The sequence below is a fragment of the Onthophagus taurus genome, chromosome 10 (assembly GCF_036711975.1).
Source record: "Onthophagus taurus isolate NC chromosome 10, IU_Otau_3.0, whole genome shotgun sequence".
Taxonomy (NCBI): Eukaryota; Metazoa; Arthropoda; class Insecta; order Coleoptera; family Scarabaeidae; genus Onthophagus; species Onthophagus taurus.
The window spans coordinates 3,800,564-3,816,151 of NC_091975.1; the positions used below are offsets into that span (position 1 = coordinate 3,800,564).

At 33.8% G+C, this 15,588-nt stretch overlaps 3 protein-coding genes across 6 annotated transcripts in view; 1 reads left to right on the top strand and 2 right to left on the bottom strand.

Moving 5' to 3' along the window:
- Nucleotides 1–11,436, bottom strand: part of LOC111428500 (Rho guanine nucleotide exchange factor 3) — a 41,122-nt gene extending 29,686 nt beyond the window's left edge. The window contains exon 1 of one of the 4 annotated variants that reach the window (XM_023064044.2): nucleotides 11,312–11,436. The gene's annotated coding sequence lies outside the window, so the exon portion shown is untranslated. Of the gene's footprint in view, nucleotides 1–4,285; nucleotides 4,563–5,758; nucleotides 6,052–9,227; nucleotides 9,832–11,311 lie in introns of those variants that run through there. The other 3 variants (XM_023064041.2, XM_023064042.2, XM_023064040.2) reach the window with 3 other exon arrangements.
- Nucleotides 11,437–11,440: 4 nt separating this feature from the next.
- On the top strand, nucleotides 11,441–14,602 carry LOC111428501 (AMMECR1-like protein). The gene is made up of 3 exons (XM_023064045.2): nucleotides 11,441–11,689; nucleotides 12,002–12,318; nucleotides 12,911–14,602. Exons 1-3 carry the CDS (start codon nucleotides 11,481–11,483, stop codon nucleotides 13,075–13,077), a joined length of 693 nt encoding a protein of 230 aa, XP_022919813.2. The 5' UTR covers nucleotides 11,441–11,480; the 3' UTR covers nucleotides 13,078–14,602.
- On the bottom strand, nucleotides 14,593–15,474 carry LOC111428508 (uncharacterized). The gene is made up of 4 exons (XM_023064053.2): nucleotides 15,356–15,474; nucleotides 15,133–15,304; nucleotides 14,957–15,082; nucleotides 14,593–14,903 (listed from the first exon to the last, which is right to left on the bottom strand). Exons 1-4 carry the CDS (start codon nucleotides 15,472–15,474, stop codon nucleotides 14,658–14,660), a joined length of 663 nt encoding a protein of 220 aa, XP_022919821.2. The 3' UTR covers nucleotides 14,593–14,657.
- Nucleotides 15,475–15,588: the final 114 nt, after the last annotated feature.

The following is a 15,588-nucleotide window of genomic DNA, read 5'->3' on the forward strand; positions in this document are numbered from 1 at the left end:
TTTGCAAATAACGAAAACTCGACAGTACAGGAAATCGATACAGAAAAGCGATATTTTAAACAAGCTTCGAAATTAAAGCTAAAACCTTTCGGAGACGGCAATAAAAACGTACGTATACATATAGCTAGGCTACCTAGTTTTCGAAACTATGGAACTAGAGGGTGACAAATTTACGAAATTAGAGTCGTGACGGTAGCAGCTGTCACGTAGATTGCTCGTTCAATCTTCCGTATTTTCCCTGGATGACGTTTTTTAGGTGTTTTTTGAAAGAACCACCCCACAAAAAAAATAAAATAAACAACATCAAATACGCCATGTTCAATTTTCCGATACATGATTAAATAATATCGCATGTTAAATTTTCAAATTTAAACCGAAACTACATAAGACAAGGGCTAAAGTCGTCTCTGTCAAACGAAATTTGTACCACTACACACTGGAAAGTTCGTGAAATCGATCAATATTTGCCTCGGAGATATCGTGCAAACTTTTGACTTGAAACATTTCCTCCTCACTTAGAAATTTCCACAACAAAAAATAAAAAAAATTATCTGAATAAATAAAATAAATAACTTGAATTTTTAATGCTTTTTTAACACAACAAACAAACAAGCGACCTAAATTCACTTCAAAAAGTCTAGTAGTAACTTTCACCGTGATAACATTTGATTAAAAAAAAAAGTGTTACCGTTTTGCGTTATCAATTTTAAACTTGTAACGATCCGAGTACCGTTTAATGGGGAAAGCGTGTCTTCCATAAAACACGCATCAGTTCGGGGTGCGATTAAAATTACGATCGAAACGTTTCTCTCTATTAACGACAACCCTATTATAAACCCTTTATTTTCATCCCGTCAAATTTTAAATTAAAGATTTTGGACGTTTTTATCTCCTTTAATTTTTTTTTGTTAGCTAATAAAACTTCAAGATAAAGAATATTATAAACTGGGTGATGATTTTCTGTCGACGCAGAAGAAGGTCCAATTAGGTTGGCTCAGAGCCGAAAATTCTCAACGTAAAATCGATATCTTATGTAGTACGCGGGAGTACGACGACCCCACTGAGACTCAGTCGTAAAAAAATATAAAATCTACCAGGTCCACAAGTAGAAAACTCCTTATCAGATTATCTCCCGATAAGTATCACAATTACAAAGTTAGCTAATAAAAAAAATTTCACATTTCAAGTTAAACCCGAAACTTTCTAGTTTTAGGTCTAGTGTTAGTTCTAACTTTACACTAGCACTGTTACTATGTAGAACTAACACTATACCTAGAACTAGAATCATTTGGGTTTAGCCGCACGTCTTTAAAGACGGCTAAATCCGAATGATTCTAGTTTAGGTATAGTGTTAGTTCTAGTTTTACACTTGTACTGTCACTAGAACTAACATTAGAGCTAGAAACTAGCTAGAACTAGAAAGATTTGGGTTTAGCCGTATGTCTCTTAAGAATCTCCCCGAATAATTCAGTAAAAATATACAATCTAACACTGTAATATGATAACCAGCTTCAGGTTGAGATAATATTAGATCTACAACTGTATTTAACAATGATGATGGAGGATATTAGGATTCATTGCTTTTTTTGGCCTTCCACTAGCTCTCTGTCGCTGTGGTGTCCACTCTACAATTCTTTCCACACTTCTGTCTTCATACATCCTTTCTAGATGTCCCAACCATGCTATTCTTTGTGCTTTTACGTCTTTGTTTACACCATCCATGAGCTGACCCAACAATTTGTATACCTGAGCACCATCTTGTATCAATCATATTCATCTTGTAACCTTTTTCTGACGCTATGCCATCTTCCAGTAATTATTCCAACCTAAAGGATATAGGTTTGTTTTGGTTTCCATAAAATTTTTTTAAATTTCAATGTCTTCTTCGTTTTACGATATCTGCTTCTCAATACTTTGGTTTGTTAGCTGTACAGAATGTAATTAAGGCGTTATTTTACAACCCAATTCCGTTTTGCAACTAAAACTTTTAATTGCAACAGTTAATTAAAACCCGGCCGTGGAAATTTGTAATAAGATCTTAAAACTTGTGTGAAATCGAAAAATATCAAATTTGCTTTCAAGTTTAATTAAGTATTACACCTATAAGAACAATATTAATTAAGGTAAAACGTGTTGTTAAAATTTTGGTGGCGGAGCCGGTTAATTAATTGCGATTACACGACTAATAACAATAAAAATCTAGTTCAAAAACTGTAGGAAAAAGCTGTAAATCGTATTCAACGTGAAAACGTGCGAGTTCAAACTGGTTAGTTGGCAAGTTGACAAAGGAAACGTAAAGAAACGAAAGACGAGCGCGGCTGGTTGGCGTACTATTTGTGATAATAGACAAAGAAAAGACTCTGGAGAATCGTCCGGGATAGGATAAGTAGGTTTCTATGTAGCTAGGGAAAACGCGTCAGCCACGATAAGTTGTTGCTGTTGTTGTGTTGGTGAATGAACAACAACCTCTGTACTCGATGGGAATGGTAAAAAGGGCAATGGAGAATCGATTTAACGAAGAATTAACGAAAATCAGTCACTTTGATTTCCTTTTAACCAATCCATTAAGATAAGGAATAATAGGAAAATAAAAATGGTTGTTACGAAATTCGATTACATAATATACGCGAAACACACTTTACATCTAAATTTGTTTGCATTCCACAATTAGTTCGCGCTACCACCGCTGTATTATTCCATTAAAGTTTTTCGAATGAGACGCATGTAAAATGGGCTTTTCGGTGGATTCGAAGAGAGAACAATGCAACTTTGATAATGGTATTTTTACGAAACCATCGCACGTCACGTGATCGTGCACAAATTCGCCCGCGCGTGCGCGTCTACCCCGAAAATAGTATTTTCAAACTCGTGCATAATGGAGCATTGTTTCGCGGTGTATTATGTTTCGGCCGTGGAGACGGGACTTCCCCGGATCGAATTCCAGGCGAGCCCGTTCCACGGTATTATAATTAAAATTAATCGCGACGCGGTCACTTTTTGTGATTAATGTGTATGTTTAAAAATTAACTTTACATGCTCAATTCAAAATTAAAGGTAGTGCTTAATCGATAATTTGGAAATCGTAAAATTGAAAGAAAATGCTTTAATTTAATACCCCACAAGCTATATTTTCATGGAAAATACTCGAATTATGCCAATAAAAATGTTTTTTGCTTTTTGGATTTTCTTGAATAATATATTTTCTTGATATACCAAACTTATTTGGTGGTGAACTTTATTGTTCATCACAGTCCTGGAGATTGGGCCCAAAAAGGCAGAAACATTTTGTTTTAGTGATGCAAAACTAGAACTAACACTAGACCTAGAACTAGAAACATTCGGATTTAGCCGCACGTCTCTCTAGACGGCTAAACCCGAATGATTCTAGTTTTAGGTCTTGTATTAGTCCTAGTGATAGTACTAATGCAAAACTAGAACTAACACTATACATAGAACTAGAATCATTCGGGTTTAGCCGTCTTTAGAGACGTACGACTCCAGTTCTAGGTATAGTATTAGTTCTACATACAGTGTAAAACGTCTTCACGCACGGCTAAACCCGCAATTTTAGTATTCTAGTATTAGTCTAGTTTTATTTGTAATTCAGCACTATACATTATTGTATATTTTTATTGAACTATAACAGACACTGCCTTCCCAGTATTAATCCGTTATATCGAGGTTTTACTGTAATGTCAAATTATATTGACATGTTGCATTTTATGTGGGACAAAGTAAGTATGTAGCTATGCCCTGGTTTCTATGAAAATATATTTTTGTATATTGCATCTTAAGTGAAATTCACTATAATATATTATTTAAAAAGAAACCTTTAAGTTTCAATTTAATTTGTTTTTTTATAAATTTATCACAAATGAAATTGGCGGAGGCGCCGGGTTTTATCACAACAATTTTAGATAAAATTTAATTTAATGTAAATATTACACCTAAAACAAATCGCATTATAAAAGGTAATTAATTAACTAGAACAAACTTGTTAAAAGCTGTTTATGTTATTTCAACCCCCAGATGCGAATGTGAAAATGATAAATAAAAATAGTGTTTAATTAAACTGTTTCAAAAACAATTTGAGATGTAGGAAATAATAAAAGTTTTCATGAATAATTTGCATTTGAAACATCAAATTTAACTTTAGTTCACCAATTCCATTGGGAGATTGAAACCGTGAAATGTTCACTTAATAATGAATATCTTCTTGACGCTTCGGTAATAGCCTGTGAAGTTTGTGATCTCAATATCGGTATAAATTTCTTGATTTTCTTACCTTGTCCACCTTCCGAAATGAATTAATGAAGTATTGCAAAAATCAAGCACTTCTTCGAACTTATCCGCTTTGTTTTTTGTTACCTAACATGGTTGTAAACTTTCGGCAGCTTCGTCAACTAATTTAATCACCAGGACGCGCCGGAAACCCGGTATATAATTTATATGAAGCATCAATTTTAATAGCGAGACCGTCATCATTCATCCCAACCATTATTTTCTCCCTTTTATTTTATTATTTAATTAAAACAAAAAATTAAACCGAAATTGTTATAGTTTTACTATTGTTGCACGTCGTGAACACGAACGTCGCTGTCGTACTAAAGCCACTCTGTCTGGCTGCAGCCTAGGAACTGGCATCCCCACCATCTGTAATGCCGATTTCCACCGCTAGAGGTCGACCAAAAATTTTCACTCTCCTAAAACCGTTTCAACCCTTCCCAAAAATAAATTCTTTTTAAATTTATCTCACAATCAGTATGAAAATAAAATCAAAATGTTTAATTTTAAAACAAGGATGTTATCAACAAAGGTATCGAATACTAAGAACATTATGAAGACACAAAAGAGCTGTCTGTCAACGTGTTAAGTTGACGTGGTGTTGGGTGGAGGATTCCTAAATATGGCTTTGTAATCGAAAATTCGCATCAACACCGCTGTTTGTAACGTTCGGGTTTGTTTCCCGAAAGATAAGCGCTCCCGTCGTCGTCTGGAACCGCGCGATCGATGCCGTGCCATTATCTGGAAGAGGATGCTCTAGAAAATTACTCGATCTGGAATTATACAATACCCCCGAGGTTATCCGTTTTAACCACCACCCACCAAAGAAGTCCCCTTTTTGTTACCACTACCTCAACGCCAATTACTTTGTTTATCGATTAACATAAATTTTTAAGATATTTTTCACTGTAAAAATAAATTTGAACGTCCAATCATTCAATTTATACCCTCCGCGAAGCCGAATTGACCGTTTCAATCCGATTTCAGTTAGAGAACAAGTTTGAACGACACGTTTCGCTCGGAAATAATACGTAATTCCATTTATCTGGTCGAATTGACAAGGATCAACTAAATCAAACAAGAAAAACAAAAATATCTCCTCATCCATTTTCAAAGACGAAAATAAATTTTCACTTCAATTCCAAATACATGCACTATAAGTACGACAACTTCACCCCAAATTAGTTATTTCTGTAGTTGTAACCACAATGTTGTTAGTGTTGTCTTGTTTAGTTGAAATGGCTTCGTTCTAATTCCAAGATACAAATGCAAATTAACTGAGCGAATCAATAGAAAGAGATTTTTTATGTTTAATCCATTTGTATTATAAATAATCTCAAATTTTTGTTTTAGGTGTAGTGTTTGTTGTATCTTTTAGTTCAATAAAAATATACAACGATCTAGCGCTGAGTAACTATTACAACTACAACTGAAAGGAAGAAAGGCGCACTGTAAATGGAAACGTTTTACTAACCGACTTGATTTCCTCACTTTTTCAATTCTAAGGGGTCGTGCATCTAATCCATCATAATTATATGGAGTATGTTAGAACAGCTGAAAGCAATATCCAATCTAACCCAAAGGTGTTTTGCGCTTTTATTAACTCTAAGAAGGGATCCTTCTACGATGTGATGGAGTGGAGCTGTTGTCGGGGTTTGCTTATTGTTCGCTGATTTCTTTTCTTTGATTTTTGTTGATCCTTCTCCAATCCAGCAGAGTGTAAATTGTGTGGAAACGGATACCCTTCCTTTGGGTCAGATGTTTGGGCATGTTTGGGCAATTTGGACATCAGGGTTAATTAGTATTGGTACTGATGCTATTCCATCAATTTTAATCAAAAAATGTTCATACTCTCTGTTTCTTTTTTTAACTATTTCATTGATAATGGGTGTCTTTTCTTCATTGTCCAAGCGAGCTTGGTGGGGACTGTGCTGTTATACCCAATTACCGCCCCATATCTGTTAGGATTTATTATGAGATCCACGGTAGCTTTTTCTAATAATGATTCAATTAGAAATCTGTATTTTGCCTTGGTCTACAGCACACTTAACTTTTGTAGCGTCGTTTTGAATCCTCTGTATCACTCAATGCTTGTTAGAGAGATGCTAGAACAAATTAAGAGATTTGTATAACGAAAAGACTAAAAGCACTTAAGAGAATAAAGATAAACTTTTCTCTCAAAGTCTTTTAAATTTTACATCTCCTTTTATTTTTTTTTTGTGGAGATAAAAATTCGGAATATCGTATATACGCGGTTCAATTTAATTTTGAAGGGGTGTGGGGAGGGTTGAAGGATCTGAATCGCAAACGAAGACCCCAACGAGAAAAAAGGATAATCGGGGATCTCGATGAAATTTTAATTGAGGGTTGAAACGAGTTTAAAAAACCTAAGGGCGATTATCGAGTTTTCCCCGAGGATATCGAATTTCCGTTGTTATAATATTTTCTAGTGAAGTCCGACTTTTCCCTGTAAACGGACAATTACTTTTCCTCACGGGACTCACTCGCCTGTTTCGACCGGGACGGACGCTAATGGTCCTTGAAGGGACGGAAATAATTGTTCTCTCCAACTTTCCTTCGTTTCAGGAGGCGCGAACTCACGAGAAACGTGTGTGGCGTTGAGAATTTTCCCGTTATTTTCAGGGGTTGTTACGAAATCTATTTGAAAAACCCTCTTTTTTATTAAATATGATTTATTGTCAAAGTATAGAAAAGTTATTATTATAAAATTAAGCGTTTGTTTATACGGGTATCCCACGGTTTGAAAAAAAAATTACTCATTTATGATTCAACACCTATTACTTGTCGAGTCGGTATTAAAAATCGTGACGTGTATTTTTAGAACGCAAAGTGCGATGTAACAGTATACAGAATTCTAAGGTCGCAATATATCCAGGTTCAGGTTTATACATTTATATCTTAAAAATATACTCTTTTTGAGTAAATTATTAAATAATTTATTTCCCCAATAATATTCGTAGGTTTTGTAACAAATTTCGAAGTGGCATATTAAAGTTTTTTCGATAAAGCATTAAATTTGTGTTTATTGGCAATATAAAATTAAAACCACATAATCGAAAATTTGGGTTAACAGATGTTTCAGTATTTTATTAAATCATATTTTAATAATTAATAATTATCTTGCATATTATAACATGCAGGTTGTTTCGATTTGTTTTATTATATGCATACGTAGTTCTAAAAACAGTAATTTGATAATTTTAATCTAAAACTTAGACACTCAACCTCATGCTGTGACAGAAATAAATTTTTACCCTGGTTTTTACACCACTTGAAAGCTTCTTTCCTTCATCTAAAGCTGTGTTTTGTCCTTTTGTGATGCTGATGCTTTATGATATTTGGTTGCTTAGCTTTACTAAAGCTATATACTCTGCATAATTCTTGTGCTGTCTTAATTAATATGTCATTTATTGATTTTTGCAACAGAACTTGCCAAGTTTCTTTTTGAGGGATGATGTCTTGGTTCGATTAACAAATAGAAGATGTCCAGAAGATCTGTGAACACAATATTCTGCCATATAGTCTACTTAGTGAATTTGGGATTGTTAGACATCCGTAGTGACAGTTTTTCTTATTGCCTTTTTTATGGATTCACAAAGTATGGAAAGACGACTGTCAGCCTTTCCAGCACTGAGTTTAGACCACTTGTTATTTTTCACTGTTTTTATCGCTTTTCTTCTCTATGTGTTGCTGATTTTGTTAGGAACTGTGGTCTTCTGTCAATTTCTTATCATAATGTTGTTGGAGTTTACTTCTTTACAGTTTGTCCCATGCTTCTCAATCTCCAAGACAGAGCAAACAATGCGAAGTATTGAAAATATCACTACATGACAGAGTTAAAATTGAAAATCTACAACAACAAATATGTTGGAACAAACACCTGCAAAAAGAGCCAAATCAAGCAGGGCATCAAACAATTCCACTTAAACAATGTAAACTTTAGATTTGAGATTTACGCATCGATAAACCATTTATTTGAATAAGGTAACACTACGAAATTGAAACACATAACCTACCCAGGTTCGAAATTTAGGGTTAACGTTTGTTTAATAAGTTTAATAAGCCTCGCCGCCGTACAAAGTTTTAATGATAAATCGATTTAGGTGTCACATTTCCTTATAAATTAGTTTCCACTTCACATTGTGTTTATCGATAATTCATCAATACACTTCATATCAATAACACAACATTGCATAATTCCTTTATAGGAATAATCCGTATGCACTTGATTAGTAAATTCAACGACTTTCACTCGATTATAACGAGATAATTAACGTAGGTACGATTAACGGTTACCTCACTAGACTTAATTGTAAAAAAATATAACGTAACTGCGGTTTCTCTACGGATGCGAACCAAAATTTTCGTCATTTTTTGTAATTGCAACATTCAATTACTTGAGAAATGTATCCGAAGCTCACATCACTCCGGAAATAGACATAAGATAATCTCTGAATTAATAAATTTAATCTATAATTGCTTCAGAATTATTTAGAGTAGGTGAAATTGTTCAAGAGAACCTTGATTAATGACGTTTCATTAGATACGTTTCATTAATTTTATTACGACCGTTAATCGATTATCCTGTGAGTAAAGTTAATGTTATTTAATGTTATTTTTTTATAAAAAAAATAAATAAACGTGAGTGAGTAAAAAAGGGTTCTTTTATAACGAACCGTAAAAGAAACGATTAAAACCCACCGATCTTTTTATAAAGGTACTAAAAATTCTCGCCAAAAAAGACTTACAAACGGGTTTCGTCGCGACGCGGCATAAAATCGAAATTAAAATCGCAGTTTAAGAACCCTCCTATATAAATCTGCATTTATGCCCAAAGTGGATATAAAATCTCCCGGCAACGTTCTTTATGGTCACCAGTTTGAAGTTAAAACAGAAATTTTAAATACATTTTAAATTCTTACTGTGCTCATCTATCATAGCTTCTTCATTTCATCCAAGTTCATAGTTATGAGAACGAGGCACAAAGAACCAGTAAAACCTCAACTGTGTCGACTGTAACCGCAACAACGCGAACCAAAAAAGAAACACCGCGAATACCTCTTCCGTACGCGCGCAGAACACTAAACACATTCTGGTTACTCGCACGTGGACGAACCTGCTGCTAGAGATTCCACAATGCAGGCGTCTACTCCTGGTGGGAGATGGTAACTACGTTAATTATAATTTATTCAATAAGATTTCAAAGACACGTTCTCACCTAAATATTGAAGTAGTCAACTTTTTCGACTTATTTCTTTCATTTGAATTCCCGTAAGTCTGGTTTAAATCGACACAACTTTAAATAACATTAGTAATTACGATAATTCCACAAATTGTTTTAATATAAATAAAGTAATATCAGGTGTTATTACGTGCGTTTCTATGATAAACGGGAAATGTTCGTACGTTGACATTCTAAATTCAGGTCCGTTAATGGAAACGTGGTCTGATTAAATATGCTAATGCAGCGGAGTAATACGGCCACACTGCTTTTGTTACGCTTTTAACAAGAATTTCTATTTTCTAAAATCTAAGAATACCACCTATTTTTATAATGTTATAGATCACAAAAAAATATATATAAAGTAATAATTATATGTAAATATATAGATAATGCGAATGCACATTAGAAAAGTGTGCAGTGTATATCGAGACTGTCAGATTCTCTTCCTTAAGTTTAGCCGAGGTCGCTTGCGGCCGAGACATTAAAATATGTTGACCAGTATTGGGTTGATATATTAATGGTAGAGCTCCGTTCCAATGTTAGCCGAGGTCGCTTGTGACCGAGGCACTGGAGATTTAACTTCGTTTACTGTTACATCAATATTATTGAGTGTTTAAAGAAATGTTGCTCTGCATTCTCTGGTTCTTGATCCAATAAAGGAAATTATTCATTGGCGGTATGAATGAATAACTAATTAACATATAAAGACATTTTTAACTTAACCTATAATTAAACATTGCTATTTCATTTCCGTATGAGGCAATAAAACTAATAAAAGGATTACGTCCACGACGTTGCGCTCCGTAAACATAAAAAATTACGGCTTTAATTGGTCGGGAATTTATGCGGGTTCTCTATCTTTTTCTTCTCTTTATTTTTTCTGTTAACGTCGGATTTATTTTTTACTTTGCATGCTCGATATACCATGCATAACTTCCTTGTTATTGCAAAACGAGTCCTGTAAGTGCAACTTGTGCAGGTACAGTTACTCAAAAAAGGAGAATTCTCGCACTACTAAAACCCGACGCGGTAAGTTTATAATGAATTTCCCATCAATATCACTTTAGTAATAAGTCTGATTAAAACGTCTGGAAATAATGAAAAAAAGAAAAATACAGACAAAAAAAGTAGCATAAAAACGAAATTAGAAGAAATCTCGGGGGAGATGTGAAAGGGCCGAACTATAACGGTTATGAGGTAATCACGGTTTATGCAACTTCCCATTTTCGCGGTCGATTGAGACGATTCTGCGCTGTACATCAATATTTTATTACAAACACTTTTAACACAATCATGTTTTAGATGCTTAGAACTGTATTTGGTACCAAAATATCAATATCAACTCAATTTATAATAAATTCTTGAATACATTTTTCTTTATTTAATTCATTAATTTTGTGTTAATTGCGTATTAAAAAGATTTAATAGAAAATAAGTTAATAATTTGAATGCACATTGAGAATTGAGCATATTTGGTTGCCTATACATCAATAACACTAAAAATTAATTGGAATTAATAAAAATCGATTCAATCATAAAAATTTAAATATGAATTAATCGGACTTCAGTCAAAATAATTAAAATAGAATTATAATCAAGATATTATTACATCAAAAATTGATGAACATGTTGATGAGACGTTTTGAAATGATGTGTATATTTGGTTGCCTAACCCACATTAAATTTAAAATAGTATGAGAAAAAATCAATGAATGAAAAATCAAATTATTTAAATTTGAAGAAAACTAAACTAAAAAATAATAAAATGTTAAAAAAATTGACCTGTCCATGAAATGTGGAGGAGTTCGGGTGCGTGTGGGCGACCCCACCATCCATCGGCCCCCCGAAGATGACGTCACGCGTTGCGGCAGGTGAAGGAGCGCATGCGCGGAAAAGCACCGTTTCCGTTGCCATCTGGCTCAGTCAGCTGTGCGTTTTGAATAAACGTAGGATGGCCGCTGGCTGTTGCGGGACGAAAAAGCAAAAGCTAAATAATTCGACGGGGGTACCGTCGTGTAACGGAGGCCCGATGTTGTCCAACGGTGTCTCGAATTCGATGGTAGCGTTACCGGAGATGTGTTTCTTTTGCTTTGATGTTCTGTACTGTCACCTCTATAACCTCGATCCGCCGAAAACGCCATCGTTCAGTAACGACGCCTAGTAAGTAATCTGAAAAATCCCACTAAAATCAATTAGCTTCTATAACATTCAAATTAATTAGCAGTAATCGATTCAGTTAATTTGATTACCGATTGCTTTATTCACTCCTGTTTGTTTGAGTTCATTCAACTGGATCTTTTCGCTTCTGTTTTTTTCTTTGTTCTGTTTCTTTATTCTTCTTACCTTCGTTTCCAGGTCTGCCAACTAAAAAAAATAATTATTTTTGGAATTCTATTATTAAAATTAAAATTATTTTCAAATTCTTATATCCAACTCTTTAATTTTTATTAAATAAAAATTTATATATTTTAGTCCGCTTTTTGTAACATGGAAAATCGGAAAAGACAAACGACTACGAGGCTGTATTGGGACGTTCAATGCCATGAATCTTCAATCGGGATTAAGGGAATATGCTATAACCAGCGCTTTTAAAGACTCCAGATTCAATCCGATCTCCAGGGACGAATTTCCCAAACTTAGCGTCTCCGTTTCTATTTTACGTCACTTTGAAGATGGGAATGATTATTTAGATTGGGAAATTGGCATTCACGGTATCAGAATAGAATTTGTTAATGAAAAAGGAAACAAACGGACCGCTACTTATTTACCTGAGGTGGCACCAGAACAGGGTATTAATGTTTTTGAAACTTACTCCTTTAATTTGACTTGAATATGACGTTTATTTAATCACTATGAAGTTAGCTAATAATTTTTTTGGTATAATTCAAGAATCTTCATTTCGTTTCAAAATCAACAATTTTTTTTTTAATCCACAGGTAATCATTCAAGTAAGTTGTTACAAATTAAAAAAAAAGTGTGGAAAAGTGTAAAATATACTGAAAAATCACTTTAAAGTTTCGATGTGACGTCACTTTTTGTGACGTCATCGACTATGCTAACCATATACCATTTTGTTAGCAAATTTGGTTAAAATGCATATTTTCGGGTAAAATACGGTTGTTTCATTCGTTAGGTCCAGTTTTACACTATCACTTACACACAAGAATCATTCGGGTTTAGCCGTGCCACACAGAACGTGACGTCACATCAAAACTTTAATGTGATTTTTCGGTATGTTCCCCACTTTTCCGCACTTTCTTTTTATTTTTAACGTGTTTTTTTGGGTCATTTCACATTGACTAAAAAAAAATCGTCGATTTTTAAGGCTCATGATGATTCTTGAATTTTTCCATTTTTTTAAAACTTTTTATTAATTTTTAGGTTGGACCCAAATTCAAACAATAGATTCATTGTTACGCAAAGGAGGTTATAAGGCATCGATCTCAAATGAAGTTCGTAAAGGTATTAAATTAACACGTTACCAAAGTGAAAAGATAACCATTTCTTATCAAGACTATATGAATCATTGGAATGGTCAACGGTGCTAGCAGCTAGCGTGGGGGCGCACCGCCGTCGTCGGAGCGTCCCCACTGTCAACACAACTGCCACCACCTTATCAACCGCCGCCACTAGTAGTCGTACCATACGGCGGTGTCGGATTTTTGCGCCCCACAACACCCGGTCCTGTATGGTTCGAGAGACCTTACGCAGGCCCATCCTATCAGCGCGAATTTCCTGCACTTCCACCACCCCTCCACGATCGAGACGTCGCAAATGGTTACCAATCGCCACCGCCACCATTTCGCAAACGGAAGTGACGAGCGTTTCCTCAGCGGATGGGTTCCGTGGATAATAAAAAACATTCTCATAGCTACACACTCGTGCCTAAACATCCAAGCACTTGACACAGGATAGCATTGTTTTTTAGCGTTTTAAGTATAATTGTTTTATTATTTTTACAATGATTGTATTTAGAATTTATTAATTTCATTTTTTTTCCATTTCTAACCTCAATTTAAGTTTATTAAGAAATTTTTTTTTGTATAACGTGAATTAATTTTGAAATGGTTATGTTTCTTTGTATTTAATAACTCTATTACGTTATTATTATCAAGGTGCATTGTCAATAACAATTAAAAAGAAGTTTAATATAGCAAATATATAAATATATTTAAATATATGAGAGTAAATATTCGGTGAGAAACATCTCAAAGAGATTTTAGTTTTATACCCGGACAAAAAGTTTGACAAAAACAAGTTGATTTTTGTTATTATAAACGTTATAAATTTTGTTATATAAGAGATAGCTTCCGGTTTTCTCTTCTATTTAGAAGAATAGACCGTGGCAGGAAAGAAGTGTAGTAGCTGTATGAAGTACACAGCCGGGAACTTACGACATCACTGCCATTTTTTCGTCATCTCGAGTATATTATATACAATCATTCGTTGCGACGACGACGCTCAAAACGAACTCCAATGTTAAAAAAAAAACATTAATATTCCTTGATCTCTTTGTTTCGTTGGGGTGCCGTTAAAACATCAGATCTAATTTTATGATTATCAAATAGATTTATTAAAATAGGGTGAAAAAACCTTAGTTTTATCTCTTTCTGTTAAGACTGTGATCGAACGGTACACCACGCGACAAAAAACATTCGCCAACTTAAGTTATAACGGCGTAAAAGAAAAGGATTAAAATTTATTTAAATGATTGGAATAAATTCGGTTATTTAACTATAAATTAATAGACTACTATCAGTGTCTCTCTCAGGTATAAAAAAATTTAAAAAAGAAATTATGGGCTGTAGAAGGGAACGAAATCCACCAGACCTTCAAACATTATTCGTTCTAAATTGTTTATTAAAAAAAAATTGGGTTAATAGTGTAAACTGTAATTAAATACAGTAAGAACACGTGCCTATAAAGGCCTGGAAGATCGTTCCCAGCATCAGACCCTCTAAAACCGGAGCACTTTGCATTGATTTCTTTAATTTTTTCTTTTTGAATAGTTAACCTAGTGTAAAAAATGTATGTAGTCGGGTTTGCAGGTTTAATAAAAAAGATTATTGTAAATTGTTTTTATTAGTACACAATTTCTTTCTACGTTTAAACAAATAAATATATTCATTTAATTTACTGAGGGTGGGTGCACTCCATGTTCCAGTTCGAACTCCAATTTTGCCAATTTTTCAGATACTTTAAAGACATCTTTTGACTCGTAAAAAGTTACAATTGAAGCTAAAAGAGCTTGACCCACAAAAATTCCAAATAATGTATTTGCAGCTGGCCTGGTTAATTTTTGAATAATTTTTAAAACTTTTAGTGGTTCTTTTGTGATGTAGGGAACATCATAGGTGTTATATTGAACTGCAAGCTTAAATAGAAACTTAATTAATCCAAATTAATTAAAAAAAAAGAAAATCTTACGGATAATGCTGATAAAGGAGCTAAAATTGTTGGTAATAATGAACCACTGAAAGCTTGGAAAGCACTTGCTCTTAATTCAGTACAAATAGCACAAGATTTTTGTAATGTAACATCAGGTAAAACAAACTTAAAAAGGAAAATAATTAAATTATAGTAAAAGGATTAAAGAATTATACCTGAGCATGAAAAAGAAAGGATAAAGTTGCAGGTAATGCAACAATAGGTATATAAGTTGTAGCAGCTCCTATTCTACGTAATCGAAATTTATTTCTGTAATAATTATTAATATAAATCCCAGCTAATCCCCCAAAAGTTGTAAGAAGTAGAACTCCTTTACGATAACAAAACCTTAAAAAATAATAATCAAATCAAAATTAATCAACCTTCATCCCTTCTTACGTTTCACTCTTATTTTTCCATTTATGCATAATATTAACTTGATACTTTAAGGCATCCTCCTCACTTAATAATACAGCATCAGCAGGCATTTCAGATCGTTTAGCTCTAAATAATGCCATTTTTTATAAGTTTATCCAAAAGAGACCGCAATTAAAAACGTTTACCGGAATTTTTTTTATAGGTTATGAAATGTGAGAAATGACAACTCTAAATGTCATTTGCTAACCTCACTT